Source organism: Drosophila erecta, unplaced genomic scaffold (assembly GCF_003286155.1).
Source record: "Drosophila erecta strain 14021-0224.00,06,07 unplaced genomic scaffold, DereRS2 tig00000126-arrow-pilon, whole genome shotgun sequence".
Classification (NCBI taxonomy): Eukaryota; Metazoa; Arthropoda; class Insecta; order Diptera; family Drosophilidae; genus Drosophila; species Drosophila erecta.
Genome location: NW_020825209.1, coordinates 628,050 through 655,353, shown reverse-complemented (window position 1 = coordinate 655,353; position 27,304 = coordinate 628,050). Strand labels below are relative to the sequence as shown.

The 27,304-nt window shown below is 50.7% G+C and overlaps 6 protein-coding genes across 6 annotated transcripts; 3 read left to right on the top strand and 3 right to left on the bottom strand.

The window, feature by feature from the left end:
- The first annotated feature begins 183 nt into the window (after positions 1-183).
- LOC6555507 (alpha-tocopherol transfer protein-like) lies at positions 184-2,188 on the top strand. The gene is made up of 6 exons (XM_001982596.3): positions 184-523; positions 986-1,145; positions 1,247-1,328; positions 1,392-1,694; positions 1,754-1,890; positions 1,947-2,188. The coding sequence occupies exons 1-6, from the start codon at positions 358-360 to the stop codon at positions 2,026-2,028; spliced, it is 930 nt and encodes a 309-aa protein (XP_001982632.1). The 5' UTR covers positions 184-357; the 3' UTR covers positions 2,029-2,188.
- Positions 2,189-2,354: 166 nt separating this feature from the next.
- Positions 2,355-4,833, top strand: LOC6555506 (protein crooked neck). Its single transcript, XM_026982579.1, has 2 exons — positions 2,355-2,568; positions 2,627-4,833. The coding sequence occupies exons 1-2, from the start codon at positions 2,533-2,535 to the stop codon at positions 4,697-4,699; spliced, it is 2,109 nt and encodes a 702-aa protein (XP_026838380.1). The 5' UTR covers positions 2,355-2,532; the 3' UTR covers positions 4,700-4,833.
- A 26-nt stretch (positions 4,834-4,859) lies between these two features.
- Positions 4,860-6,319, bottom strand: LOC6555505 (odorant receptor 2a). The gene has a single exon (XM_026982580.1). The coding sequence runs from the start codon at positions 6,178-6,180 to the stop codon at positions 4,978-4,980; it is 1,203 nt and encodes a 400-aa protein (XP_026838381.1). The 5' UTR covers positions 6,181-6,319; the 3' UTR covers positions 4,860-4,977.
- A 41-nt stretch (positions 6,320-6,360) lies between these two features.
- Positions 6,361-10,253, bottom strand: LOC6555504 (DNA-binding protein K10). The gene is made up of 2 exons (XM_001982593.3): positions 8,833-10,253; positions 6,361-7,921 (listed from the first exon to the last, which is right to left on the bottom strand). The coding sequence occupies exons 1-2, from the start codon at positions 10,021-10,023 to the stop codon at positions 7,826-7,828; spliced, it is 1,287 nt and encodes a 428-aa protein (XP_001982629.1). The 5' UTR covers positions 10,024-10,253; the 3' UTR covers positions 6,361-7,825.
- A 30-nt stretch (positions 10,254-10,283) lies between these two features.
- Positions 10,284-14,354, top strand: LOC6555503 (probable ATP-dependent RNA helicase kurz). Its single transcript, XM_001982592.3, has 5 exons — positions 10,284-10,539; positions 10,610-10,801; positions 10,863-13,888; positions 13,949-14,151; positions 14,211-14,354. The coding sequence occupies exons 1-5, from the start codon at positions 10,465-10,467 to the stop codon at positions 14,300-14,302; spliced, it is 3,588 nt and encodes a 1,195-aa protein (XP_001982628.1). The 5' UTR covers positions 10,284-10,464; the 3' UTR covers positions 14,303-14,354.
- Positions 14,355-15,350: 996 nt separating this feature from the next.
- Positions 15,351-27,186, bottom strand: LOC6555501 (protein pecanex). Its single transcript, XM_001982590.3, has 10 exons — positions 26,490-27,186; positions 26,125-26,434; positions 25,120-26,070; positions 22,004-25,027; positions 20,490-21,947; positions 20,212-20,372; positions 19,758-20,157; positions 19,349-19,695; positions 16,857-19,292; positions 15,351-16,796 (listed from the first exon to the last, which is right to left on the bottom strand). Exons 1-10 carry the CDS (start codon positions 26,640-26,642, stop codon positions 15,786-15,788), a joined length of 10,251 nt encoding a protein of 3,416 aa, XP_001982626.2. The 5' UTR covers positions 26,643-27,186; the 3' UTR covers positions 15,351-15,785.
- Positions 27,187-27,304: the final 118 nt, after the last annotated feature.

Sequence of the window (27,304 nt, the reverse complement as noted above, 5' to 3'; positions counted from 1 at the left end):
GGCATTGGGATGCGGCACACGACCAGGTGATTAGGCAGATCCAGAAGCTGGGACGGAACATATTTAGGCACTATTAAGCGTCGTCCAAACGATGGCCGAAAAGCCATTATAAAATTACGTGGTTTTAATCGCCAACGCAGTAGCATTGAATATTCAAAAACTAAATCGATGAGCGAAATCGATTCGCAACTGTCAGTCAGTCGTCTGCCAGGCTTCAAGCCCAACGGTTCAATAACGATTCGAAAGAGTTTTTTGAAAGTGATTCGAAAGCGATTGCTGCGTCCGATAGCCGATAGGAGGCAAGGCCGGCCAAGAAAACAGCGACGGAGCAATCGATAGCCCGGCACCAAAGAACCAATGAGCCGCATAGATGGAAGAGAGACGGGGGCGAGCGGTACGTCGGAGCAGCTGCAGCGGGAACAGGACGGCGGCACATCGGAACAGGTGCAGCGGAAACAGGAACGGGATCTCAAGGAGCTCCTCGAGTGGTTCCGGCACAATGACAAGCTGCCCAAGGAGATTGGTAAGCGATGTGCCCGTAGACCGTGCGGGTCTAACATCCGTTCACTGCCCATCCAAAACCATCAGCCACCTTCCACTTCCCACCACCAACCGACCACCAGCCACCACACACCTCACACCTCACATTAATGAGGTCGTTAGTAGGCCGCTCCACTCGCCGCCTTACGTCACTGTAGTGAATTGTATATGTCGGAGTATAAAGATTATAATTATTATAGATTATAGAATTATTCATCATATTATGTTTTGCGCCTTTGCATTGTGGTTGTCCGTCGTTTACGTCCGACATATACAAACAATAAATGTACAGGCAAGTCTCCCTAAATCGAACCGCCCCATGTTATACCGACCTCCCGTTTCCATATTTCCAAAAACGATGTTCGATGTAATTAATATGCCCTTACTGTGCACGGTTACATTGGCTTATTTCCTTAGTACAAACCTTACAATATATGTATTGCAGATCCGCTGCTGCTCCGGCGCTTCTACCAGTGCATGTTTGGGGACGTGGAGGAGACTCGGAAGCTCATGGAGGTGAACTACGCCCTGCGCAACCGACACCCGCACCTGTTCATCCGGAGGGATCCCCTAGACGCAGACAGCAGGCGCACATTCGACTACGCGTAAGTGTGTCCTTATTTAAAGGAATGGGCTTTCTCTCTTTTTAAGGGCAGGCTCCGTTCCAAAAACATTCTTGCTCGCATTTCATATACTCGAACTTCAGGAACATTCTACCGCTGCCGGGCCTAACTCCGGACAAATGCAAGGTGTCACTGTACTGCTTCCGGGATTTCGAGGCCTCCAAGGTGAGTAATAGCTGCTCTTTGCTGTAGGACCCTACGCTTCTGACCTCTTAATTTCATCCCCAGATGCACCACACAGAGGACACGCGCGCCTTCTTCATGGTCAGCGACTGCCGGTTTGTGACGCCGGATGATCCGGCCAACCCGGATGTCCTGTCCGAAGGAGAGGTGCAGATCTTCGACATGAAGGGCACCACCATGCGACACATTTCGCGGCTGACGATCAGCACGCTGCGCGCCTACATCAAGTTCCTTCAGCTGGCATTTCCGGTGCGCCTGCGCGCCATCCACATGATAAACTGTCCTACTTACCTGGATCGGATCGTCAGCGTGGTGAAGCCGTTCATAAGCGACGAGGTCTTTAAGCTGGTGGGTTTCGTCACTAAAAGTTTTTATCTCAAATAACTTATCTTTACCATACATTTCAGATCCGCTTTCACACGCAGAGCATTGATACGCTGTTTGAATTTGTGCCGCGAGAGATGCTGCCGGAGGAGTACGGCGGAGGAGCTGGGTCCTTGGAAGCACTGCGGACCCATACCCAAAAGGCCTTGGTTGAGCATCGGTGGGTTTTGATCTGCATGTGATGGTTCGTTAGTAACGCCTCGTTGCCTTTTCTAGCGATTATCTGATGGACCCCGATCAATGGGTGGTGGTGAAGCCGGAGAAGCGGAACGAGAGCTCGTGGAGATTTTTTAAATGATTCCCAAAGACATGTTCCAGGGTGACGAGAAATCTCTTTCAACCAAAGACGGTTAGAAACTGTTCGAATAAATGGAGATAAATAGTTCCTGCGGCTCTTCATCTCTTAAATATCACTTTTTTTTAATTTGTTTTGAAATTGCTTGAAAATAAATAAGTAAAACATGTGCCATATATTTTCTTTTTAACCCAATAAAGTACAATTAGAATCGAAATATTTATTTTTGGGAATACAACAATAAAAATACAATGTAAAATACTATGATCGAAAATACTACTTTTGAAAATACTACTTTCGAAAATACACCTTTGGCACATTTGAAAAGTAAAATGCAGAGCGTCAGTGGAGACAAGAAAAGCGGCTATCGATAGTGAGCTATCGAAATACGATTATCGTTATCGCACGACGTTGTCGGTGGCATTATTTATTTTTTTGCGATTTATCATATTTTTACCCATCTAATAAATAGTTTACCAAGTTAGGAATCCGCACAACTACACAGCCATGGAGCGGCCACAGAAGATGCCCAAGGTGGCCAAGGTAAGAGCCATAGTCCGAAATTCACCAAAGCATCGTATTCAATCCAAAATTTCACCAGGTCAAGAACAAAGCGCCGGCGGAGGTGCAAATCACGGCGGAGCAGCTGCTCCGTGAGGCCAAGGAGCGAGATCTGGAGATTCTGCCGCCGCCGCCAAAGCAGAAGATCTCCGATCCCGCCGAGTTAGCTGACTATCAGCAGCGGAAGCGAAAGACCTTCGAGGACAATCTTCGCAAGAACCGCATGGTGGTCAGTCATTGGATCAAATACGCCCAGTGGGAGGAGCAACAGCAGGAGATCCAGAGGGCGCGCTCTATTTGGGAGCGAGCGTTGGACAATGAGCACCGGAACGTGACTCTCTGGCTGAAATACGCCGAAATGGAGATGAAGAACAAGCAGGTGAATCATGCTCGCAACCTGTGGGATCGGGCAGTGACCATCATGCCGCGAGTCAACCAGTTCTGGTACAAGTACACCTACATGGAGGAGATGCTGGAGAATGTGGCAGGGGCGCGTCAGGTGTTCGAGCGCTGGATGGAGTGGCAACCAGAGGAGCAGGCCTGGCAAACCTACGTCAACTTCGAGCTGCGCTACAAGGAGATCGACCGGGCACGGGAGGTCTACGAGCGATTTGTCTATGTGCATCCGGACGTGAAGAACTGGATAAAGTTCGCCCGCTTCGAGGACTCCCATGGGTTTATTCATGGCGCCCGGCGGGTATTTGAGCGCGCTGTAGAGTTCTTTGGGGACGAGTACATCGAGGAGCGTCTGTTCATCGCCTTTGCACGCTTTGAGGAGGGGCAGAAGGAGCACGATAGGGCGCGCGTCATCTACAAGTACGCGTTGGATCATTTGCCTAAAGATCGCACACAGGAGCTGTTCAAGGCCTATACGATACACGAGAAAAAGTACGGCGACAGAGCGGGTATTGAGGATGTGATCGTTTCCAAGCGCAAGTACCAGTACGAGCAGGAAGTGGCTGCCAATCCAACCAACTATGACGCCTGGTTCGACTATCTGCGTTTGATTGAGGCGGAGGGCGAGCGAGATCAGATCCGTGAGACATACGAGCGGGCCATTTCTAACGTGCCGCCTGCCAACGAAAAGAACTTCTGGCGACGCTACATTTACCTTTGGATCAATTATGCTCTGTACGAGGAACTTGAAGCGGAGGATGCGGAACGTACGCGCCAGATCTACAAGACCTGTCTGGAGCTGATACCTCATAAGCAGTTCACCTTCAGTAAGCTCTGGCTGCTGTACGCACAATTCGAGATCCGCTGCAAAGAGCTGCAGCGAGCACGCAAAGCTCTGGGCTTGGCCATCGGTATGTGTCCCAGAGATAAGCTCTTCAGGGGCTACATTGAGCTGGAGATTCAGTTGCGTGAGTTCGAGCGCTGCCGCCTGCTGTACGAGAAGTTCCTGGAGTTTGGACCGGAGAATTGTTCTACCTGGATGAAGTTCGCCGAGCTGGAGAATCTGTTGGGCGACACGGAACGGGCGAGAGCCATTTTCGAGCTGGCGGTGCAGCAGCCGCGCCTGGACATGCCAGAGCTGCTGTGGAAGTCGTACATCGACTTCGAGGTGGCCCTGGGCGAAACGGAGCTAGCCAGACAGCTGTACGAGCGCCTCCTCGAGCGCACACAGCATGTAAAGGTGTGGATGTCGTTTGCCAAGTTCGAGGTCGGCCTCAGCCACGGCGACAGCGGCCAAGATGCGGAGCTCAACGTGCGGCTGGCAAGGAGAGTCTACGAGCGGGCAAACGATATGTTGCGTCAGCTGGGCGACAAGGAGTCGCGTGTTCTGCTGCTAGAGGCATGGCGCGACTTTGAACGCGACGCCTCCGATTCTCAGGCGCTACAAAAGGTAATGGACAAGATGCCGCGGCGCATCAAGAAGCGGCAGAAGATCGTCTCGGACGATGGCGTCGAGGAGGGTTGGGAAGAAGTATTCGACTACATCTTTCCCGAGGACGAAATGGCTCGACCCAACCTCAAGTTGCTGGCTGCCGCCAAGATGTGGAAGAAGCAGAAAGACGTCACGGAGGACGACCAACCCACTTCAGCTATTGCATCTGATCCAGAGCTGGCAGCAGATGCTGCTCCAGCGGAGACGACGGATAGCGGCGACTGATCCGAAACAAGCTATTCCCTTCTGCGTAAGAATCTTTGCTTTTGAACAAAGTTAAATATCCGACATCGCAGATTTCCGCTTTATTTTTGGACACGTTAGGAATAGACCACTTAAATAAAAAACCATAATGATCATTTATTTTTGTAATTTATGTATTATATTTTTGCGAGTTTGCGATTTACAACAACACTTTGTCTTGTAAAAGAGGGATTATGATCTTCCTACTTGGCCCTCAGCAAGAGTGTAAAAACCGAGTAGGTAAACCTCATGACCTGGAATCAAGTGCAAGTATATGACAACAAATCAAAAACATTTGAAATAGTGAAATTGCGCCTTGCCTGCTCGAAGGTCTCCAGCGAGAGGGCGATGTAATTGCCTGCATAGATGAGAGAAGGCCGCTGAGTCCTAGCCAATGTGAAGAGCAGTTCCCGCTTGAACTTAGGCAGCTGTTCCACCCAGTTGCAGTCGTAGAATGCGTCGCACAGCGCCTCGCTCTGCGTCCGCATCCTGTCCCCAAAGTAACAGATTACAAACACCTCCAAGGTAACGGCCAAGAAAAAGACAATCGATATGATCATGGCGGTATGGTCGTGCTCATCCGCCATGTACAGGAAGTGCATGGCGACGCTACACTGAACGGCGGCGGAGCAGGCGAACTGGGCCATGCAGGCCGCAGAGAGGACTCGCTGAATGATCTCCCTCAGCCGATGGACCCGCATCAGATCGCGGATGCACTCGACCAGTTCCTGGTACACCTCCTCTCGCCAGGCTTCATACGACTGCCCTTCTGTGGAGTTCTCCTTCCGAGATCCAATCCGACGCACCCTCAGCTCCAAAGCACGCATATGACCCGTGAGCAGGCAGAGAAACGCAGGCGGATAGGAGTCACTGGCGCAGTTCTGAATAGCCTGCACAACCAAACCGAAGAGCTGGTAAATAGTGATCAGCACATAGTTTCTGGTGGAGTGCATCCAGTCAACGCCGAACCAGGCCGGATACAGGAGCTCTCGATGCGGACGAACGACCAAGCGGATGCAACTCAGAATGGTGCCAAACACGAAAATACTGCCAAAGGTGCGAAATGTGCTCTGTGCGATATTCACTTCCTTCCTCAAGGCAGATATCTCCTCGGGATCACCCACCAGTCTGGCTCTTGCGTCCATTAGCCTTAGGAGCGAGCGGATCTCATGGAGCTGTTTCCGCACCATGTACACATTCGCAAACTTCAAATTGGCCACAATATCCGTGATAGTAATGGTCAGGTTTTCGCAGAATCCGGCCATATTGGTGGTAAACAGCAGCCTGGCCAGCAAGCTCACGGGAAACAGCACGGTGACCACCAAGTTGACCGTTATGGAGTACACCAGGTATCGCAAGTTAGCGACCCCCGGAGGACGCATCAGGCCAGTGAGCTCCCAAACGCGCCAGTGGTAGTACACAGCACTGTGGGTGTCCAGTTCGGATTCCTCTTGCTTCGCCATTATCCCGGCTGCCTTTGAGGCAACTCCATGAGTCCTTATGCCTTTATACTCTGGCGATTACCAGTGATTGCGCTATTAGATGGATTGTTGGCCCAACTTGTGGGTTAAGTGGCTGGGAAAAGTAACCATTGGGCCGAGTATAATGATCCCCCAGAAAAAGTTTTCGCGGTGCCTTTAGTGTTTTGTTGGAAATCTCTCTTTATTCTGCGGTATTATTCATTCTTGTGGGGATGGGGAAGTGTTTATGTAGTAGCAAATAGCGATTAAACCTAAGAGCACCTGACAAGCTAGGTCAAAGGGCCAGATTCTAAAATATTTTGTCTTAGGACTCCCTATTTGCCATTTAGTTATTTAGCTACCTGAGGGTTAAATGTTCCTCATTGATAATAATAATTCCACTATAAGTCGAAGTGGGTTTTACCGCGCCAAGTGTGAGAACGCACCCTAACCGGCGGTTTATACACTGTGCCTTAAAAATACTTGCAATTCTCCTCATTTCGAAGTCAGCTGAGTTTTTGCTTATCGAGGGATCGCTGTTAACTTTTCTTTGATTTCTTTGAAATTGGTGCTAAGTTTATGTTGCTATTAACAAGTCTGAGTTGAATGTCAAGTGTAATCAGGGTATGCTTAATTGTGCCCAACTTCCAAGGCAGTAATTTTTACTCCTAACCATGGGTGTACTGTTAACTGGTTTGGAAATTGATGCTATGCTAGAGTTTTTACAGTGGGCCTAGGTTCTACTTTTCCGCTAAGTGTGGCTGCTTTGAGGTTACTTGTCAGGTGGATCAGGTCATCAAGATCAGGAGCGTGATTAATCTACTATCGGTGAAGAGAACAGTGGACTAGGGTTCAGGGACGGGGTTTGGGGTCGGGAAAAAGAACACAAAAACAAATCCGTAGATGCACACCATCGAGAACACGTTCACAGAGTGATCTTAATTTGTAGTTTTTAAGAATTAATTTAAAAATACAATCAAGTGGTGTAATCCAAGGCTTACAGAGTGATTAATGCCAGAGTGCTTAGGATCCGGCCTCTTTGTTCCAATAATGTCGCGTCCAAGCACTCGGGCAGCGAATAGGAAAATAATTTATATATATATATATCAATATATATGCATATATAGCTAAGGGCGTGTCATAATGTGTACAAATAATTGCAGTTTTTGTAACTTAGAATTTAACAACAAATAGTTTTCGAATAAGGAAACTGTTACGTTACGTTACGGTTACATTTCAATACTCTACTTTACGTTACGTTAGACAAGTGAATCGTTATGAGTTATTCGTTCTCGCAATCGAACTCTTTATCGCTATAACTAGAGTTTCGCCCATATTATCATCGCTGGGTTTGTGTATTGTTGCAATATTATCGTACTAAGCTCAGTTCTCAGTCGCAAAAGCAACGTGTGACAAAAGCACCTCCTCCTCGGAGGAGGAGAAGGGTATATATATCCGATATAGAGTCGGGTTTTTGAGTTCTATATGTCATCAATTGTCAGACGCTTGCTGTTTCTCGCTTCTAGTTTTAGTTTTAGTTTTTAATTGCTCTTTTGTTTAACGTTTAAGTTTACGATTAGTTCTGTGAGTCGAGCGACCTGTTAATTCGGTTCGATTCGATTGATTCGGTTTCGGTTGCATTGGCTGCCTAGGGATTTGGAATTGTTGCATCTTTAGCGCTTCCGGCCTTAGGGGCGGCGCTCTGATTTGAAATTGCGTTTTTGTCTTTGTCTGACTTGGCATCCTGCAAAAGAAATACGAGAATTGCCAACGGGTTTCAATAGCTAATTTTTTCGAGTGTGTAAAAAGAGCTCTTAGATCTGTTTTCGCTTTCAAATGCATTCTGCGAATTTCTCTTGGCTATTTCCAGATAACTACGCCTACGAATTTCAATTACTTGAATAGATACGGGAATAGTACAACTTCTTATCTTAAAACCTCATAATTATCATTTCATATGCTATGAGTTTCAAAAGTTGGACTATACCTACTAATATAGTATCTTAATTGATATTCTGGCAGTTTAGGTTTCACGAAATTCACGAAATTTTGAGATGCCAACCAAAATGGTAAATGAAAACAGCCATAGGATTCAGAACTGAGGCTCGTTATAAAAAAGTATTAAGTCAATCAAGGAATCAAGTTACTAAGAGTGCATTTACAAATCTACTACACCTGCCACGATTGAACATTACAAAATTCTATTCGTTTTCTTTCAATTTGATAAAGTGGCAGCCATGTATGCGGTACGTTACCAAACAGTTCTAAATACTTAAAAACACAATTTTGACCAGTTCCTAAGGCTTCTGTGGCTGGAAGTATATGCCAATAGGTTTCTCTATTGTGTATATATATCAGTGCCAAGGGAACCGAAGGTGAAAATCGATGTAACAACAACCTCCTGCAGGACTGCAGGTAATGGGAGGCAGTGCATCAGGTTGCGATTCACTTTCTCTGCTGCCTTTTTTTCCTACCGCCCGGCAAACGCAATAAAGAGGAACGGGTGGGGGTTATGGATCAAATCAGGACTGCAAAGCGATTCCAGATCGAACCGAAAATGTACCCGGAATCGGTGTGCATTCCTGAAGAGATGCTCTGGATGGGACACCTGTTCCTAGGGAATGAGGAGATGTTGGGGATCCACAATATGCTCACCTTGGCCTTGACACTAGCTGCCTCCTGCTTGAGATACTCTTCCCGCGCCGCCTCGTAGAGACCAACAAACTTGTCCCGCTGCCCTTTATACTGAGCAAAGAGTTCGTCGTCTTTGTGGCCCTTCAATCTGTTCTCGATATCCACCTTCTTATCGTGCTCGCTGCGTATCTCGTCCGTGACCCAGGGCTTGTCGATGGGATACTGATTGATCAGGTTCTTCAGTGTCTTTATGCTGCTCTTCCCTTTCACCACCTGCTTGATTAGCTTGGGATTGGGCTTCATGATCCGGCCGCCATTCATGTTCATTGGTCCAAAAGGTCCGCCTGGTGGCATGCCTCGCGGCGGCATCCGTGGACCCATCATATGCATGGGCGGTGGGCCACCCATCATAGGACCTGGACCGGGTCCGTTGCGCCGCATAAAATACGGTGGCGGCGGCGGCGGTGGTCCACCCATAAGGCCCATTGGCCCGGGACCGCGCACACCGGGCATCGGTGGCTGAAAAGGCATCTGCGGGTAAGGTCCTCCAGGGCCCATCGGACCGGGTCCTCGTGGTCCGGGGCCCATTGGCGGACCCATCATGTGACGTGGAGGAGGACGGTTCGGAGGGGGACCACGTTGGAATCCATTAAAGCCACCGCGAATATGGTTGGGATTGTTGCCCGGAAAGCGCTGCCAATCGCCTCCGTTCATCTGGTTGTTGAAGGGCTGCTGCTGCTGGTTATGCTTGTTGTTCTGGTTGTTCATCTTGCCCTGCTGCTGGTTCGGACTGTGATGCTGCTGCTGTTTGATGCCCTTCATAGGCTTTTTCTTGAGACTGTCCACCTGGTGTTGTTTGTTTCCCGGTGCCGGGCTGTTGAAGTCTATATACAGGGGATCGCTGGGCATTTGGCTGGAGGAGAACATCATCTGCTTGTTACTATTGCCGTTGGCAGTGTTATCATTCCCATGTCCATTTCCATTGCCGTTTCCTCCTGGTCCGGAGTTATTATTGCCCGGACGAAAGGGTTTCCTGTACGGAGCCGCAGCTGCCCGGGGATTATTGTTGCTACTGCTATTATTGTTGCTCTGGTTGTTGCGGTGCTGTGGATACGAATTTTGCTGTTGTTGCTGAAACTGTTCCTGCATTTGAGGTGGATGCTGCTGCGACTGCATGGTCCGGTTCTGATGGAATTGGTTCTTGGACACCATTGCAGGTAGCAAAATTCAGATGAACAGGGGGGTTCAGGACTCGATTAAGAAAGCCAAGTCGAAACGACAGGCGAGGGTAAACGGACCTATATTTTTACACGCTTATTTGTCACTAGAATTTATATTGAAAAAATTACGATGAATCGATTACGAATACGACTCTATCGCACTGCAGTTGAAAAGTTAAACAAGTGTGAATACTATGGTTGCGATAGTTGCCGGCGAATGTTTTCCCACAGATGTTTCCACTGACACAAATGTAACATATATGCACATCACATCAAATTTCATACTGTCTCAACTTCACAAGCAGTAGTTATCGCCTGCGCTGTAATCGATAAACGTACTTTGCACGTGTGATTTAAACCAATGTTTATATTATTGGGTTTAGTTGATACTATTACTTTATTTTATTAACCACTTTGGTAAAGTAAAGTAATCATGGGCAAGAAGGTGCACAATGCCAAAGCGCGCCAGAATCCACAAACAATTGTGGACAACTCGGCCGTGAAAAAGGTGGGTAAACCGTAGAACCAAACAGGTTGAACCCGATTTCTTACCGTTTGTTAAATCCAATACTCTATAGATTCAGATCGATGTGGATGCTGTGGCCGGCGGAAGCCAAGTTGGCTACGATGAGGCCAATGCTCTGGTGCTGCCCTCAGAGAAGCGGGCCACCAAGATTAAAGTGGACAAAGTGCAGCACGTGAAGATCCTCTCCAAAAAGCAGCGCAAGCACCTCCAGTCGATTGTGGACAAAAAGAAAAAGAAAGAGGGTGTATGTTTTTATTCCATTTTTATATAAAACTGTCAATTAATTGAATCCTTGACAAATTTAGCGCGCTCAGCTGTTGGGTGACCTTGCTGCTGTTCAAATTCCGGAGGCGGAGCTGCAGCAGTACACTTCCATTAGCCAAGTACAAACCGTGGGATTAAAGCGTCTACCCACTCTGGACGAGTATCTAGCCAAGAAAAAAGAAAAGCAGGCCCAAGTCTTAGCTGAAAAAAGCTCGGCTTCTGGTCTCCGCGTAAATGCCATAAAGGGCTCCAAGCGCAGGCTTCTTGTCGAAGAGGAGGAGGAACGGGAGGCGAAGCGGAAGAATCCGAATGTAATTAGCGTGGAGGAAGACAATGACGATTCATCCTCCTCTGATGAGGACAATGAGACGTCACCAGCTCAATCCGCTCCTATTGCCATACCCACTCCAGTGTCTATAGTTCCACCGCAAGTCACTGTTAAACCACCCATTACAAAACTGAAGCCGGAGCCTACTCCTCTACCTGCCTGTATTCACCAGACTGTCTATGTGCCCGTACATCGGACAACAGAAGTTCAGGATGCCCGTCTTAGACTGCCCATCCTCGCGGAGGAGCAGCAGGTGATGGAGACAATCAACGAAAACCCCATTGTGATCGTGGCTGGTGAGACAGGCTCCGGAAAGACTACCCAGCTACCGCAGTTCTTGTATGAAGCAGGCTACGCACAGCACAAGATGATCGGAGTGACGGAGCCGCGGCGAGTAGCTGCTATTGCCATGTCCAAGCGGGTGGCCCACGAGATGAACCTGCCGGAGAGCGAGGTGTCCTACCTCATTCGCTTTGAGGGCAACGTAACACCGGCGACGCGCATTAAATTCATGACCGACGGTGTGTTGCTTAAGGAGATCGAAACTGACTTCCTGCTTAGTAAGTACTCAGTGATCATCCTGGACGAAGCGCACGAGCGCAGCGTTTACACAGACATCTTAGTGGGTCTCCTGTCAAGGATCGTGCCCTTGCGTCACAAACGCGGGCAGCCGCTAAAGCTGATCATTATGTCCGCCACTTTGCGAGTATCCGATTTTACAGAGAATACGCGTTTGTTTAAGATTCCACCGCCATTGCTTAAAGTAGAGGCTCGACAGTTTCCTGTGACCATTCACTTCCAGAAGCTTACACCAGATGACTATGTGGCGGAGGCCTACCGCAAGACCTTAAAAATCCATAATAAGCTTCCGGAAGGCGGCATTCTAATTTTTGTGACGGGACAGCAGGAGGTTAACCAACTGGTGCGCAAGTTGCGACGTACGTTTCCGTATCAACCGCCAAGCAAGGATGCGGCGAAAAATGGTAAGGAATCGGAGGAAGAAAAGGAGGAAACAAAGGATGATGCGGAATCAAAGGATGATGCAGATTCGACTGTGGAGGATCCTAAGGAGCTGGAGTTTGACATGAAGCGAGTTATACGTAATATTCGCAAATCTAAGAAAAAGTTCTTGGCACAGATCGCTTTACCCAAAATCAACCTGGACGACTACAAACTTCCTGGTGATGATACGGAGGCAGACATGCACGAGCAGCCGGATGACGATGAGGACCAGGAGGGACTGGAAGAGGAAAACGACGATGAACTAGGCTTGGAAGGGGAGTCGGGAATGGAATCGGGTCAAAGGCAACCACTTTGGGTACTGCCGCTTTACTCGCTCCTCTCCTCGGAGAAGCAAAACCGCATCTTCCAGCCCGTTCCCGATGGCTGCCGGCTATGCGTGGTCAGCACCAATGTGGCAGAGACATCTCTCACCATTCCGCACATCAAGTATGTTGTGGACTGCGGTCGCCAGAAGACCCGTCTCTACGACAAGCTGACTGGTGTGAGTGCCTTCGTGGTAACCTACACGTCTAAGGCTTCGGCTGACCAGCGTGCTGGACGAGCGGGTCGCATCAGCGCCGGGCATTGCTATCGCCTCTATTCGAGTGCCGTGTACAACGACTGCTTCGAGGACTTTTCCCAGCCGGATATCCAGAAAAAGCCAGTCGAGGACCTAATGCTGCAGATGCGATGCATGGGCATCGATCGCGTGGTGCACTTTCCCTTTCCCTCACCACCGGATCAGGTGCAGCTGCAAGCCGCCGAGCGGCGATTAATCGTGCTAGGTGCCCTGGAGGCCACCAAGACAGAGAAGACAGATTTGCCACCAGCCGTTACCCGTTTGGGTCAGGTTATCTCCCGCTTTCCCGTGGCGCCGCGCTTTGGAAAAATGCTGGCTCTTTCCCACCAGCAGGACCTGCTGCCCTACACCGTCTGCCTTGTGGGGGCGCTTTCAGTCCAGGAGGTGCTAATCGAAACGGGGGTTCAAAGGGACGAGGATGTGGCGCCCGGCGCGAATCGGTTCCACCGCAAACGGCAAAGCTGGGCGGCCAGCGGCAACTTTCAGTTGCTTGGAGATCCCATGGTCCTATTACGGGCCGTGGGAGCTGCAGAGTACGCCGGATCACAGGGCCGCTTGTCAGAGTTTTGTGCTACGAATGGATTGCGACTGAAAGCGATGAGCGAGGTGCGAAAATTGCGGGTCCAGTTGACCAACGAGATAAACCTGAATGTGAGTGACATTGAGCTGGGTGTGGACCCCGAACTAAAGCCTCCCACCGATGCCCAGGCACGGTTCCTTCGCCAAATTCTGTTGGCCGGCATGGGCGACCGGGTGGCTAGAAAGGTACCTCTGGCAGATATCGCCGACAAGGAAGAGCGGCGACGATTGAAGTACGCATACCATTGTGCCGACATGGAGGAGCCAGCCTTCCTGCACGTCTCTTCCGTGTTGCGTCAAAAAACACCCGAATGGGTAATCTATCAGGAGGCATACGAGCTGCAGAACGGCGACTCTACCAAGATGTTCATTCGCGGCATTACCGCCATTGAGCCGGAGTGGCTTCTTTTATATGTTCCCTTGCTCTGCAACATACGTGAGGTGCGCGAGGATCCTGCTCCCAGATTCGATAAAACATCTGGAAAAATCTACTGTCATGTGGACGCCACGTTTGGCAAGTCTGGATGGGAGCTGCCCCTCGGGGAAGTGGAGATGCCGCTCAGCGAAAAGGCCTGCTGGTAAGTGTCTCAAAAGATTGGATATTTAAACAAGTGCTCATGCTAGTCTTGTCGTTTCAGTTACTTCGGCATGTTTCTGCTAGAGGGCCAAGTTTGCTCGAGGCTAGCCGACTTCCGGAGCAAACTAAAGTCCACACCCGCCTCCGTGATCAAGAGCTGGTCCAGTATGAACGACAAGGTATTGCGCTTTAAGCGCGCTCTCATTACCAAGCAGATTCATAACCGCCAGGCGCTGCTCGACCAGTGGATCAGCGATCCTCACTGTGAGTTTATCCCAGTCTGCCGAATAATTTTTCATTGCTAATCTGCCGTTTTTCCTCAGTCCTTTTGGAAGAGTATCAGAACCTGCTCTACGACGTGGCGCTAAGCGAACTGACGCCTTTATGGCCACCGGTAGACAAGAAAGAACCATAAAGCCAGCCAAAAAGCTAGATAGATGGGGGTTATTTTTTTTGTATAACAAGTTTCATTTATTATTTATTTAATTGATATATATTTATATAATTTTTATGTATAATATAAATATGAAATTTGTTTTAAATGGAACTAAAAAAATGGAGTGGCGAGGGGGAATAAAAATATTTTTGTTAACAGCTAAGTTTCGATAAATGTTTAATACAATCCATATATGTACATAGAAATAATCAATATTCATTGTATTTTGTTTTTTTTTTGTCTGTTGGTTTTGTCTGCTGGTAATTAATCGTAAGAAAATTTGTATGCTGTTGGTGAGAAATTAGCATTTACACTTGTGTTAATGAGAGATTTGGCTAATTGGGCATGTGGCTATATAGTGTGTATATGCCATGGTATATGGTATATACTCATCGAACGAACGGAACGATCGGATTCGGATAGGCCGACAACTGTAGCTTTGTTCGCTTAGCTTCGCTCTTCCCTATATGTACATGTAAATCGCTAGCTGGGATTGGGATTAGGACTCCGTTTGCTGTAGCTCCTCCCCCAGGCAATTGGCTGGGACTTCTCAAATGTCATCCACCATACGTCTACAAATGTGTGTAGAAAAAATCAGTCTAATATATTAAGGCAACGTGAGAGCTTTACATGTCGTCATTCCACTTGATCCTCGTCCTCATCCTCATCCTCTTAATCATCTAGGAATTGTGTGTAATATCTTAGTTTTGTAACTTGAATCCTGTCCGAAGTTCGCTTATCGCTTAGGCTAATGTTATGCGGGTTTTTGTATCATTTGTGTACTCTTTAACAATCAAATTTGGTATGTTTTGTGTCTGTGTGGGATTCATTAACTTTAACTTTAAACTTATTTCCGTTAAATATACATTTATAAATTCTTTAGGTTTGCTTAATATTTCTGTATTGGCTAGCGAGAGGAGAAAGAACAAAATAGGTAATGTTTGAGAAGCATTTGGTTTTCCGTTTCCGTATTATACAATTCGCAAGTTACAACAATTAGTTAGATATATATCTTATGATCTGTCCAATATCCTGCTCTCGATTTGCGCTCTTTTTCCTATATACCGAGTATAACCTATAACTTTGTATTAATACTAAAAATTGAATTCGTGTGTTTTTTGTTTGTTTTTGTCTGAATTATTGTAGTTTGCTCCTAATTCCTATGCATACACTAAACGCAGTCGTTTTATAAACATTACTTTGATTTCTTGGAAGTGTTCTCATTTGTTGTTGTTTGTTTGTTTTTCTGGCCAGGAACGGTGCTCGGATATGGGCCACACCCATGGAAAAGGCGTACAATGCGGAAGCCCGGGGCAAGGTTGTCTCCTCTCTGCCAATTCAATCTCCATATTTCTGCTCTTTGCTGATATGTATTACAAGGTTGTGTCCATGTCCGCCTGAATGTCAGTCCCTGCCCTTAGGGTGTTTGCTTGGCAAACAAATGCAAATATATGTGATCCTGTTAGACCGTTGTCCGCGTCTCGCTTTCGCCATTCTCATCGCTTGGGGACTCCTCGGAGATCAATTCGGGCGTCTCCTCTGGATTCACTGCGTCCTCTTCCTGGCAAAATGAAGGGGAACTTGGGGATTTGGCACTGGAAGTGGAGCTGGTCTCAGCAGGGACGGGACTAGACGGAGGCGTTGGCGGAGCAGGCTGTTCCTCGGGCTTCGAAACGGTCACCTCTTCCAGCGGCGCTTGCTCCTCGAGAAACACTACTGCTTTCTCTTCCTGCTCTGGCTCAATTTCCATTTCTCTTGCCCCCTCTTCACCTTCGTTGGCAGTGACTGTGGCTGTGTCCATTTCCTTCGTCTTCTCAGCCGGCGCATCTTCCTGTTGCTGCTGCTGAACGGCATCATCCAGTTTTTGAAGCAGCTCTGGGGACAACTCACCCATATCGTAGAGTCTTCTCTTGTTATTGTCCAAAATGATTTCCTTCCACATGCTCACCAGCCTGGTGAAGTTCGTCAAGTCGCCATGTTCGCCCTGTGGTAATGGAATGGAGCGCGTGGACGACGTATCCTCGTCCTCGGAACTGCTGCTGCTTACCGCTCGGATCATCGCCTTGTGTGATTTAGAGGCATCGCTGGTAGTTGCCGTGGAGGACTCGCCGCCTCCTATAATTGGAGCAAGGCCAGCCAGCTTTACCGGAATGTTGTACTCGTGGAAATCGCGCTGAATGGAGCTTCGTCGCGAATTGGCCATCTCCTCGGTGCTGCCCATGATCTGATTGTATTCCCTTAGACCCAGCTCCTCTACTGGCACATAGTGGTCACCGATCTCCACGAGGTAAACATAGCGGTTGACATGTGAACGAAAGCGAATGTCCTTATGGTTGGGCGTCCAGCAGTGGACGACATGGCCCACCATACCGGCACTCGGCTCCCAGTCCTTCCAGGACAGCCTGCCACCATTGTTGCGCATTCGTTCAGTTGGCCACACAACAGCATCTATGATGTCCAGGCAATCGTAAATCTGTTCAGGGATTTAGGTTAATTACCTTGATTTAAAGGGTTCATAAATATTTATACTCACCCCAGTGTCATCCACAATTATAACCTTTTTGAAGATCTCAATGCGCGGCTTCCTGATAACTCCACCTCCTCCAGTTCCAGCAACTGTTCCCGATCCTGCGGGCTTTCCCTCTGCCGCTGAATTACTAGTTCCTGTTTCAACGGCGGTGAGGCAAATGGGTCCCTTGGTTTTCCTCGGATAATCTCCTGGCGTTGTGATAATGTTGCCAAGGCCCACGCCCATTCCAAGACCGAGGCTGCCTGAAGAAGAGGAGAGCTTTGTGCTGCGCGGGCTTGGTTCATGTTCCACTTGGGTTTGAGGCGCGGTAAGATCCTTTCCTGGCTCACCACCGGCTCCACCGCTCGCGATGGGCAAAGTGGCTCTGCGTTCATGATCTCTACCTCTACTGCTGCCGACTTCAGGTCTTCGACTGCGCACTCCGCCACTACTCGTTGCTCTGGTGGCCCCACTGGCTCCTGCTCCAACCACTCCAGATCCAGAAGTTTCCTGATCCCGTTCTCTGTTCAGCAGTCCGGCAATCAGTGTTGTGGAGGTGGGTTTCACAGGCATCACTGCCAGACCTCCACGCACCACCGCCAAACTGTCGCTCACATAGCTACCGCCCAGATTGGCGGGAATGGGTCCTCCGGGAACATTTCCCGGACGCACGCTGTAGTAACTATTAACCGTAAGGGTGTTGTAGAGAGGAGCAGAAATGAAAACGGGAGCTAGGTCTCCGGACTCGCCTCCCGTGCTGCCAGCGGTGCCGGGAGGGGCTACTCCCAAACCAGATCCTGTCGAGGCACCCACTCCCGTAGCCGTGGATGCGGCTCCAACGACGCTGCCACCGCTGCCAAAGTTACAGGCACCCAGTTGGACGGGTCCCGATCCCGGATGCGGTTCTAGAGCAGATCCCGAACTGCATCCCTGGCGACAGCGCTCTCGTATACGGTGCCACCATCCCAGCACTGTATGCCGAATGGTGTCCAGTGTGATGGCGCCGCCAATCACTTCGCACAGTTGCGCATTTGTATCCGCATATGAAGTTGTGAGTGGAGACACGTAGATGGGATACCCAATGGGCTGATCGCAGCTGGAGTTGATGATGTTGCGCAGCGCTTGCTTGGCATTCTGGATGCTTCCGCGCTCCGGGTTTCTATTCCTCAGGTAGATCAGCTCCTGCTGCTGTCCTGCCCACAAGCCACGGACGCACTCTCTGTTAAGCTTGATTACCCTGAAGCTCAGGCACCTCTTTGTCAGCCGGATAATGCGGTACTCATCCGAGCCATCCTCCATTACGTGCCTCAAGGCAAGAAGATTGGGTGCTCCTCGTAGTACAGCACTTCGCCAAACGGGATCAGCCTCATGCGAAATTACCAACTCGTTAGAACAGTTGTCAATGGCATCGTACAGGGCATGAGGATCCAGGAACTCATCGGGATTGGTAATGTGGTCCTGCTGCAGCTTAAGGGCCATCTTAACCGCCGGTGCCACAACGGAATGAAGTAGCTCCATGTCCGCAAAGACCCATTCGTCGCGCGGCGATGTGATCCGGAAATCTCCTTTGAACAGAGCATGTAAACCGTGCAGAAAGAACTCCACACCGGTCATCGAGCTGTGCGAGGCCGTGGCCAGTGATCGCCTGGCCAAAAGGCCCAGGGCCAGGCACAGGGACACGAGTGGTGCATCTTTGCCCACGCTAGCTAGTTTCAGACGAATTGCGGGCTTTTCCTGACTTTCTTTCCGGCTAGTTGGAGCTCCGGCTCCTGCTCCTGTGGTGGTGCTACTCTTTGCGAGCTTCACGAAAACATTTTGATCCATATACGCTACGTAGCCACCTAGTCCGGGAGCACTCTCCGATGTTTGCCGCGATATATTAGCAAAGCTATGCGAGCCGCTCAGCTGTGGATCTCCACCTCCACCGGTCACTCCTCCTGTGCCAGCGGCAGTACTCCCTCCGACAACTGCACCTCCTCCGCCTCCGCTGGTTTCTTGGGCAACACTCTTTTGTGGACGGCGCAGCTGCTGTTGAGACTGTGACTTGGACTGACCTGAAGCCGGACCAGCCGGTCCACCGTGCGCCGAGAGATTGGGAGTGCTCTTCGAATCATTGTGGGCGGGAGTAACCGGTGGTGGCGGAGCAACAGCAGCCGTTGCCGGGGCGGACGATGCTCCTCCAGCAGATGCTGGTGCTTGGGCTGGTGGGGCGCCTCCCATAGAGGTAGCATCCCGGCGCTTATCCACACAGTAATTGATCCATTTGAGGTACACGTAGCAAAAACTGGAACGCGTGATGCCTACTGCCCGAAAATCAAAGTCTTCGTCTAAATTGAAATTGAAAATGGGATCTAGGTCAACGAACTGTCGACTTAGCGTATGCTGAAGGGCATCCTGTATGGGACCGGAGGCAAGCCACTGCTCAAGCTTGGGATTCTTTACAACATAATAGATGATGCTCTATAAAATAGTTTTCGATTAGCAGAAGTTATTACGCGCAAATCCAGAGGACTCACCTTAATGTAGTAGGTTATGAGCACCTTTCGGTACTCAAACACTTGAAGCGTGGCGCTGGCTAAATTGTCTGATATGGAGTAGCCCTCGATGACATACTGGGCTGCGACCACCTGCCAGGCCAGCCAGCGGGTGGAGAACATGGCGTTGGCGCTGAGCAATCGGGGCAGGTGGCCTGGATCGCAGCAGCAGCATCCGTCATTGTCCTCTACGTCCTCGGTGATGGCCTCCACCTCGCGTTGCTGGCAATAGGTGCCGCGGAACTCCAAGCCGCGCATCTGAAATGTGCACAATCCATTGCCTAGCTCAATGATGTGAACCAAACAGTTGAGGTCGTCCGAGGCAAGAACTGCAAGGATGGACGGGGTTTTTCAGCATATTTGCATTAAGAGTATAAAGCTATGTTGTTACCAAAGCAATCTCCTTGGTTGACATTTCCCCAGCGACCCATCAGGAGATCGCCGCACAGAGAGTGCTGCAGAGAGCGGGTTAAGTGCTCATAGAAGATGCTGTTAAGGTTGTTATCGTCCGCACCCAAATCCCGCTCCAGCTGCGAGCTGAGCCGCGTATTTGAGTGGTCTATCCGGCGCGTGTTATAGTCCCGCTCCCAGAACTTAATTGGACGCACATACGACGTGAGGAAGATGGCGCTGCCCAAAAACGGATTTAACGGAGTGGAGAGCACTGCGGAGATGCCCGCCTGCAGGAAGAGCATTGCCGAGTGCGGTACACTAAATGGCTGGGCGAAGGCGTGGAAGGCGGATCCCCAAGTTATTTGCCACGGAGCGATGTATGTCACAATAAATTGCAGCTAAGAAAGCACTTGCATTAGCATGGGATATTATTATATTATATTATTTCTCACCTTAAGCAGGAAGTCACAGCACTTGCGAAAGGCCAGCGACACAAAGAAATAGTCAATGATGAAGGTCTCTGTGGCCATGGCGAAGTCGATGCGGAATAGCAAAACCGTAAAAATTATGATCAGGTACTGGTTGGTCGGATCCGAGTAAGCGTTCCTTACAACTAATAAGTAGAGAGAGATTCATTGGGATTAGCGTAAAAGTGAGAGAGAGGCAAGATCCGTATATAGGTTTGTAGTTCGATTATAAGATTTAAATTCTTCTCGATCGGATTACTCACACTTTAGAGCGCAGATCGCTACGATGAGGGTGCCCCAGGCCAATCCAAACTTAGCCACAATCAACTGCGAGTCCGCCGTTAGAGAGGAAATGGCTAGCAGGGGAAAGAGCACGTTCCGCTCCAAGACACTGAGGTAAATGTAAAGCTTTTCGAACCACATGATCTTGGGGGCGTTGAGCACCTCAAACTGGCCAAACTCACGCTGCCGGAGCAACGGACGAGCAAAACAAAGCCAGGGCATGTGTTTCCTCATCTGCGGCACAATGTAGTGCAGCAGAAGTCCAAGCACGCCGATGAACGAGTAGAGAACCACGTTAAGATCCGGCTGTAGGGCGGTGAACACGGTGCTGGAGTGCAAACCCAGTACACTGACCGCCAGCAGGGTCATCACCACCAAGTCGTTCTTCAGCCGAGTGGTTACTGTAGCCTGCAGCTTTCGTGGTAGGGGATCGGGAAGGTCGTTGCCAGTCCCATTGTCGTTGGCATTTCCGTTAACGCCGCCACCACTGCTATTGTCACTGGCTTCAGTAGTTCCAGTTCCAGTACCCGGTCCCGTTCCCAGAACCCCCTGGTGTTGCTTTTCGTCAGCAGGCGCTTCAGCTTCAGCGTCGGGATCTGCCTCCAGGCAAGCGGGTGTGGCATCAGTGGTGGCTGTGCCCGCTCCCGCGGTCAACGTAGACATGTCCCCTGGGTTTGTGGCAGATGAGCTGGAGATCTTGTCCTCCGACTCATCAATTTTGGCGGCTTGGTCGTAGTTATTTACTAATTCGTGCTTGCTTCCCACCTCGCCAGCCAGTGTGTCTCTGCGTTGATCCTCACCATCCACCGCCTCCTCGGCCACCCCTCCAGCTTCCACCGGTGGTTCTCCCGTTCCAATGGAGGTACACGAACTGGATGCTGTTATGGCTCTCTTGCTACTGCTGATGGTCTTAGCCAGGGTTTGCTGACTGCTGCCCAAGGACGAAGTTTTAGATTTGCTGTGCTTTTGTTGCAGAGGCAGATCTTGATCTGTCTCTAGTTGATCATCCGCTCCGTGCTCTTTTTCTTGATGTTCCTCGTTGACGGTTAGCTTTTCTAGCGAGCTCAGCTCGATCTGCTCAGGCTCCGTTTTTAAATCTGTTTGCCTGTGCTGCTTCGGAGTGCTGGTGGTCAATTGAAGGGCAGTGTTATTGGCAGCCCCTGATCCGGCAACTGTTCCGGCTGCTACATGTTGCATCTGGCTGAGATCCTCATCCTCATCGTCACGATACGTGCTCACAATGCATGTCTTGATCAGCCGCCACAGATGGCTGAAGTCGCTGGCACATCGAGACAGATGGTAACCCAGGGGCACCAGCATGGCGCAGAAGATGGAGAAAAGAATGTACTGGGTTCCGCGCTGCTCGTCCAATGCACCGTACAGAGGTCCATAAAGCAGCATTACAGCAAGCACTGACCGGACAACGCACAAAAAGGAGCCTGTAAAGTATTGGGAATTAGTTCTAGATGCAAAATACTGCTTAAAAGGGTCTCACCTAGCAGACTGCTAGCAGCATTTCCGCCAAAGACATGCATGTCGATCTGCTCGAGCAGGTACATGAGGAACGTGTTTATCTGGGGACACAGTCCCACCGAGAATATGATGGGAAAGCACAGCAGCAAGATGTAGAGCGCCTGCAGAAGGAGGGCAACCACATCGGCGGGCGAGTAGCGCATGCCAAAGAATACCACCGGATCCGGTGTCCGTTCCCCGTAGTCCGTATCGAGGCGCTTTAGTAGCAACAGCATGCCGCCGGCAAGGCAAAAGTATATAGCCCGCGAGTAGGCCACTGTCTTGTTGAATCCGTGCACTGGCGAGGCTGCGTCCGGTTGCACACTTTTTACTAGCGAGTACTGAGCTCCCGCGATCACTGCACAGAAGAGCAGGGCACATAGATCCTTGTAGTGATCGTGCTGCAAGATCGCCGCTCCCAAGCAGGCTACCAGGGTGCACAGCAGACTGGCCAGGAGCACGTGCATCCAGTGGAGATCGCGGTCAAACAGGGCAAGAAGCTCTAGCCGGTCCATGGCAATCTTGAACTCGTGCTCTTGGCCGCACCACTTGAACCGGTACTTGTAAAAACTTTTAGGAGCCGCTGGCTTTTCTGCAGCGGAAAGAAGGCACGCGGGTCTCCAGTAGTCGCAGTAGGGTGCAAAATGCCCGTCCACATTCAGCATGGGTTGGCTCATCTGGCTGAGCTGACTAATTTGGCTGATCTGGTTGCTGGGGTGATTCGCCAGTCCTAGGGCGCTTAAAACTCCTCCCCCGCCACTCGATGCTCCTCCTCCTGCGCCGGAGGCTGAAACGGAGGCAGCCTCACTTGCATTTGCCGCCACTGCTGCTGCCGCATCGCTAAGTTGCTGCAAAGCGTCCAATTGGCTGCGGGCTACCTGGCGCTCGTTTCGGATCACATTGATCAATCCCTGTACCGAGAACGGAGCGCTGGATGGATGCCGGGAGCTAGAGTTTCCGCGCATTAGCATGCCCACATGCTGCTGCGTCATTTGCTGAGTTGCGAGTGTGTTTCCTCGGACTCCTGAGTTGGCCTCCGCCGCCGCAGCCAGCTGCTCGCACATCAATTTGGCATCCAGGCGCAACTTATCCCGAGCCAACGCCCGCTCAATGTTGGTCATGTGTTCCACACTGGAACCGGAGGTGGGATGGGTGCCCTGGAGCGCTTGAATGGCATCCTGGTAGAACTGGAAGTGTGCGTTGGACATGTTTGGCGGGACCAGGCTGCTGCTTGCCGGGATCGGAGTGCGGTCCGCCAAGGTGCCGGTGATGGATCGGCCCCGGTCGTCTACAGCATCGCTGTGCATCAGCCAGAGCATCTTGTGAAAGTCAGCCGTCAGGCTGTCAATGTCGGTCAAGCTGATGCTGTGCGTCGAATTCGAGGAGGAGGAATTCTGCGAAGCCAGCTTGGTCTGTTTGACTAGTGCAAACTCGTTTCCAGCCTCGGCCGCATCCGCCGGGGAACCTCCTCTGCGTCTTCTCCTCAGCTCATCCACTTCTCGGTACTTTACCACTTTTGGAATGGCTCCCAGGCTTTTGGCAGCCATTTTTGATGTGCATGGTTGCTCCTCGTCCAGTTGACATCTTTGCGGGAGCTGATGCTGCTGCAACTCCGACTCTATTCCCGCCAGCAGTTGGTCTTTGGAGCTGGCGCTCACTTGCTCGCAGTCACTTGAAGGGCAGCCAGAGTCCGCCTCGCTGCGTATGGGAACGGGAGCAATAGGGGCTGGAATTACCACTCCGGATTGGTGTGATAGCTCCTGGCGGAGTTGCTTGTCAGCTTGAATCTCTCGCAGTGTTGCCTGCTGGCGATTGCGATCGTTGAGCAATGGAGACCTCGATCCCGTGTTATTATCCTCCGTTTCCTCATCTTCGTCATCATTTCCGGCACTTACCCCTGCTGCCACGGATCCTCCCGACGACCCTGCGGCCTCCACTGGTGCGCCTTTATGATGGTGGTGCAAATGTGGGTGGTGATGGATATTGTGGGTCTTAAGGACGTCATCCAGCTGATTATGCGTCTGTTGCAGCTCACTAAGAATGTGCTCCAGGTTGTCGTCGAAATCTTTAAACACATCTTCGTCAGCACCGACGTCGTCTGCCAAGAAACCACCCACATCCGATTCAACACTGTAGTGCGTTTGGCTGCAGCCTAAAGCCCGCGTTCTTCTTCGGATCGGGACGTCGTCAACCTCGTCGTCATCGTCAGCGTTGCCTTGTCCTATTCCCAAGCACTCATCACCGCGTTCTTCGTGCCCCGTCTTCTCGTCTGAGTGCTCGACTATGGGGTAAACTGGAGGTTCAATCAATGCTGTTGTGGAACCGCACGCGCTGGAGCTGCCGAAAAACAGACTGCTGCATGTGCTGCTGTTACCAGGCCCCCCTCCAGCAGAGGGAGTTGCGTCGCTATAGCCTTGCGTAGGATACAGGTTAAGGTGCTGGTTACGCACCAGACTTTTGCTAGGAGGTGGCAGAGGATTCCGCATCTGTTGTTGACCCGAGATGGCCTCTACGCTGTTAGGGTGCGGACTGAGATTAGAAACAGAGGGCTGCGGGCATAGAACCTCCAGGGCTGCGCTTTTAATGCGCCTCACTCCACCAGTTCCTCCGGCTCCCCCTGATGTTCCTGCCTCTCCAGACGGGCCTCTGGAGCCTCCTCCGCCCGCCAGGGACGATTTGTTGCCCTGGCTCGAGCTGTGCTTGTAGCTCGTAGCGTTGGAATGTCTGCGTCGCTTCATACCAGCAGTAGAGCCACCTCCACCTGCTGCTCCACTACCGCCTGTTACCGATCCTCCCGTTCCTGGCTGGGCGGCTCCGGCCAGTTGAAGTGCAGACATTGTGCTGGTTGGATCTTTACGGATAATTGCACCTCCTAGGTGATGATGCAGGTGGTGGTGGTGGTGATGATGACGATGCTGGGTGCGGAAAGTTGGCTGATGTGGCTGCTCAATGCCCAGATCAGATTTGGTGTAGCTATCGTCCTCCAGGTACGCATCCGGAAAGGGATCTACATGGGCAACATATTACATATTAAACTAACTAACTTATTGAGGTTTCTAAGCTACAACCATGGAGGGTTTCGATTTCCTATTAGCTTACCTAATATCCAGGACTGCAGTGCCCGGCTACAGGCATCCGCCACTCCGCCGCTGCCCGCATTCCTGACCAGGCCCAGTTCCATGTCTTCCACATCGTTTGCGGCACTACTGCCTCCTCCACCGATCACTGCCAGTGCGCCGATGCTGCTGGCTGCACTGTGGTGCGGAAGTTGGAGAATGGGCTGGAAAAGTCCACCACGACTCTGGTGCTTCAGCCGCTCGTCATGCGTCTCCGAGCTTCTGTGCCGCTGCAGACGTGATGAACGTCCTGGATTCACCGAAGAGTTCGGGGCCGGGGCAATGACCACGACGGCAGTGGATGAAGAGGAAGCATCTCCTCCGCCTATTCCTGTCGATGGGGTGCTGGTTATAAAGTGCTGACGCGGATTGGTCTGACCGCGCGCCTTGTTCGTTGGCTGAGAGTGTAGGAACGAGGGTGCCGCTGTGGCTATCGTATCCGACTGATTGCGCATCAACTTGTTCTCCCCGCTGGAGCTTGCAGCGGCTGCCGCTGTGTCCAAGCTGCTCTGCCGTTCCAGACGTCGTCGATGGCGGCGGCTAAATACCTCAGAACACTTGCGCGACAGATGTCCAGTGCGTACGTGCTGGGCTGGTGCTGTTCCCGCTCCTGCAGGTCCCAGTGTACTCACTGCTCCGCCTGATCTACTGTCGCCACCACTGCTACCTCCATCTGCGCTACCCGCACTGCTTCCAACCGCCTCGACAACCTCTGGATAGACGGTAAGGTACTTGTTGAACAAGTCTGCCTGAGCAGCGGCGCTGGTGGACGAGTTTCCGGCCGGTCCCGTGCTACGAATAGACTTGCTAACGCTGGCGGAACCGGCCAGCGATTGTTGATCCTGCTGGCTGCCGCCGGAGAGCATGGATGGCGCGTAGAACATCAGTTCAATAGACTCCGAGCTGTTCTTGCGATGCACATCGACCTTGAGATCTGCGAAGAAGAGTTCTTAGGCAATGGGACGAGGCCACAATAAGTAAAACTCACCAATAATGCTGTTCACGTTGTCAATGGACATGATGCTGTTCTCCTCGCTTGCTTCATTGATGGCCTGCTCGACGGAAATGCGTGAGCCGCCCGGTCGGATGACCTTCATCTCTATGCCGACCTCGTCGTCGTGGCGCGGTTCCGTTTCTTTGGTGACCTTGATGAACTGCCCCTTGAGGTTCACCTCGGACATGGTCTGCGCGCGATCGTAGAGCCGGTGGAGCGCCAGATTGGCCAGCTTCACCATCAGAATGGTTAAGCTGGTTATCACGCAGTACAGGCACCATGTCAACCAAGTGCTCGGAAAGTACTGCAAGATGGACGTTAGAAGCAACTACTTAGAACTACACTCGGTCACTACTTACCAGGTAGGCCACAAAGGGCGAGCAGAGCAGGTAGAGCCACAGGTAAAGGTGCACCACGTTGCAGAAGACACCCTGATGCGGATCGTAAAAGTAACCGCCGGTCAGCGAGGCCCACACGCCCTGGCGCAGAATCTCCAAGGTCTGTGAACCCATGGTGGCCTATACTGCATCGCTTAGCCGACGGATGGATGAGGATCCACGCTTTTGCTGCTCCAGCTTCCGGATTACTCACTGTAGGAGTTGCTGCTACTGCTGCCGCTGCGTTTCGTCACTCTTCCTCTTCCGTTTGTTTAGTTGCTGATTAAGCCTGTCAAGCTGCAGGCGGGGGGCGTGGTCTGCGGGTAAGGCCTTGGGAGGCGGTGGCAGCGTGGGTGGTGCACGGGGGCTGAGGGGAAGGCGAAGGCAGAGTGGCTGGTTTTTTTGAGGGGAAAGCTGTGGGACAGGAGACAATGCTGCGGCTCCGCTGGAAACACTGCAACTCCGGACTGGCGGTACGCCGTAGATTGTTTGCCGGGGTCTCAATGATGCTGCGAAGGGATAAAACGAATATCGCTCGCAATCCTGCCGTAATTTTAATTTTTTTTCTTTTGTTTAGAGCCTGTCCTGTCATCGATTATTGGTCCGTACCTATCGGGCCCTATCGCACTTCGATATCACTAGGAGAAATGGTAACACTGCGGTCTAGTATTTCAATTTTAAAAATATGTTTATTTTATAAACTTTTTTACATTTCCATAAATTCTTATTTGCTAACTTAACTAAAATCGTTATTAATTCCTTCCCTAAGAGGCCCCTTGATTTTGTATAAGCTCTTT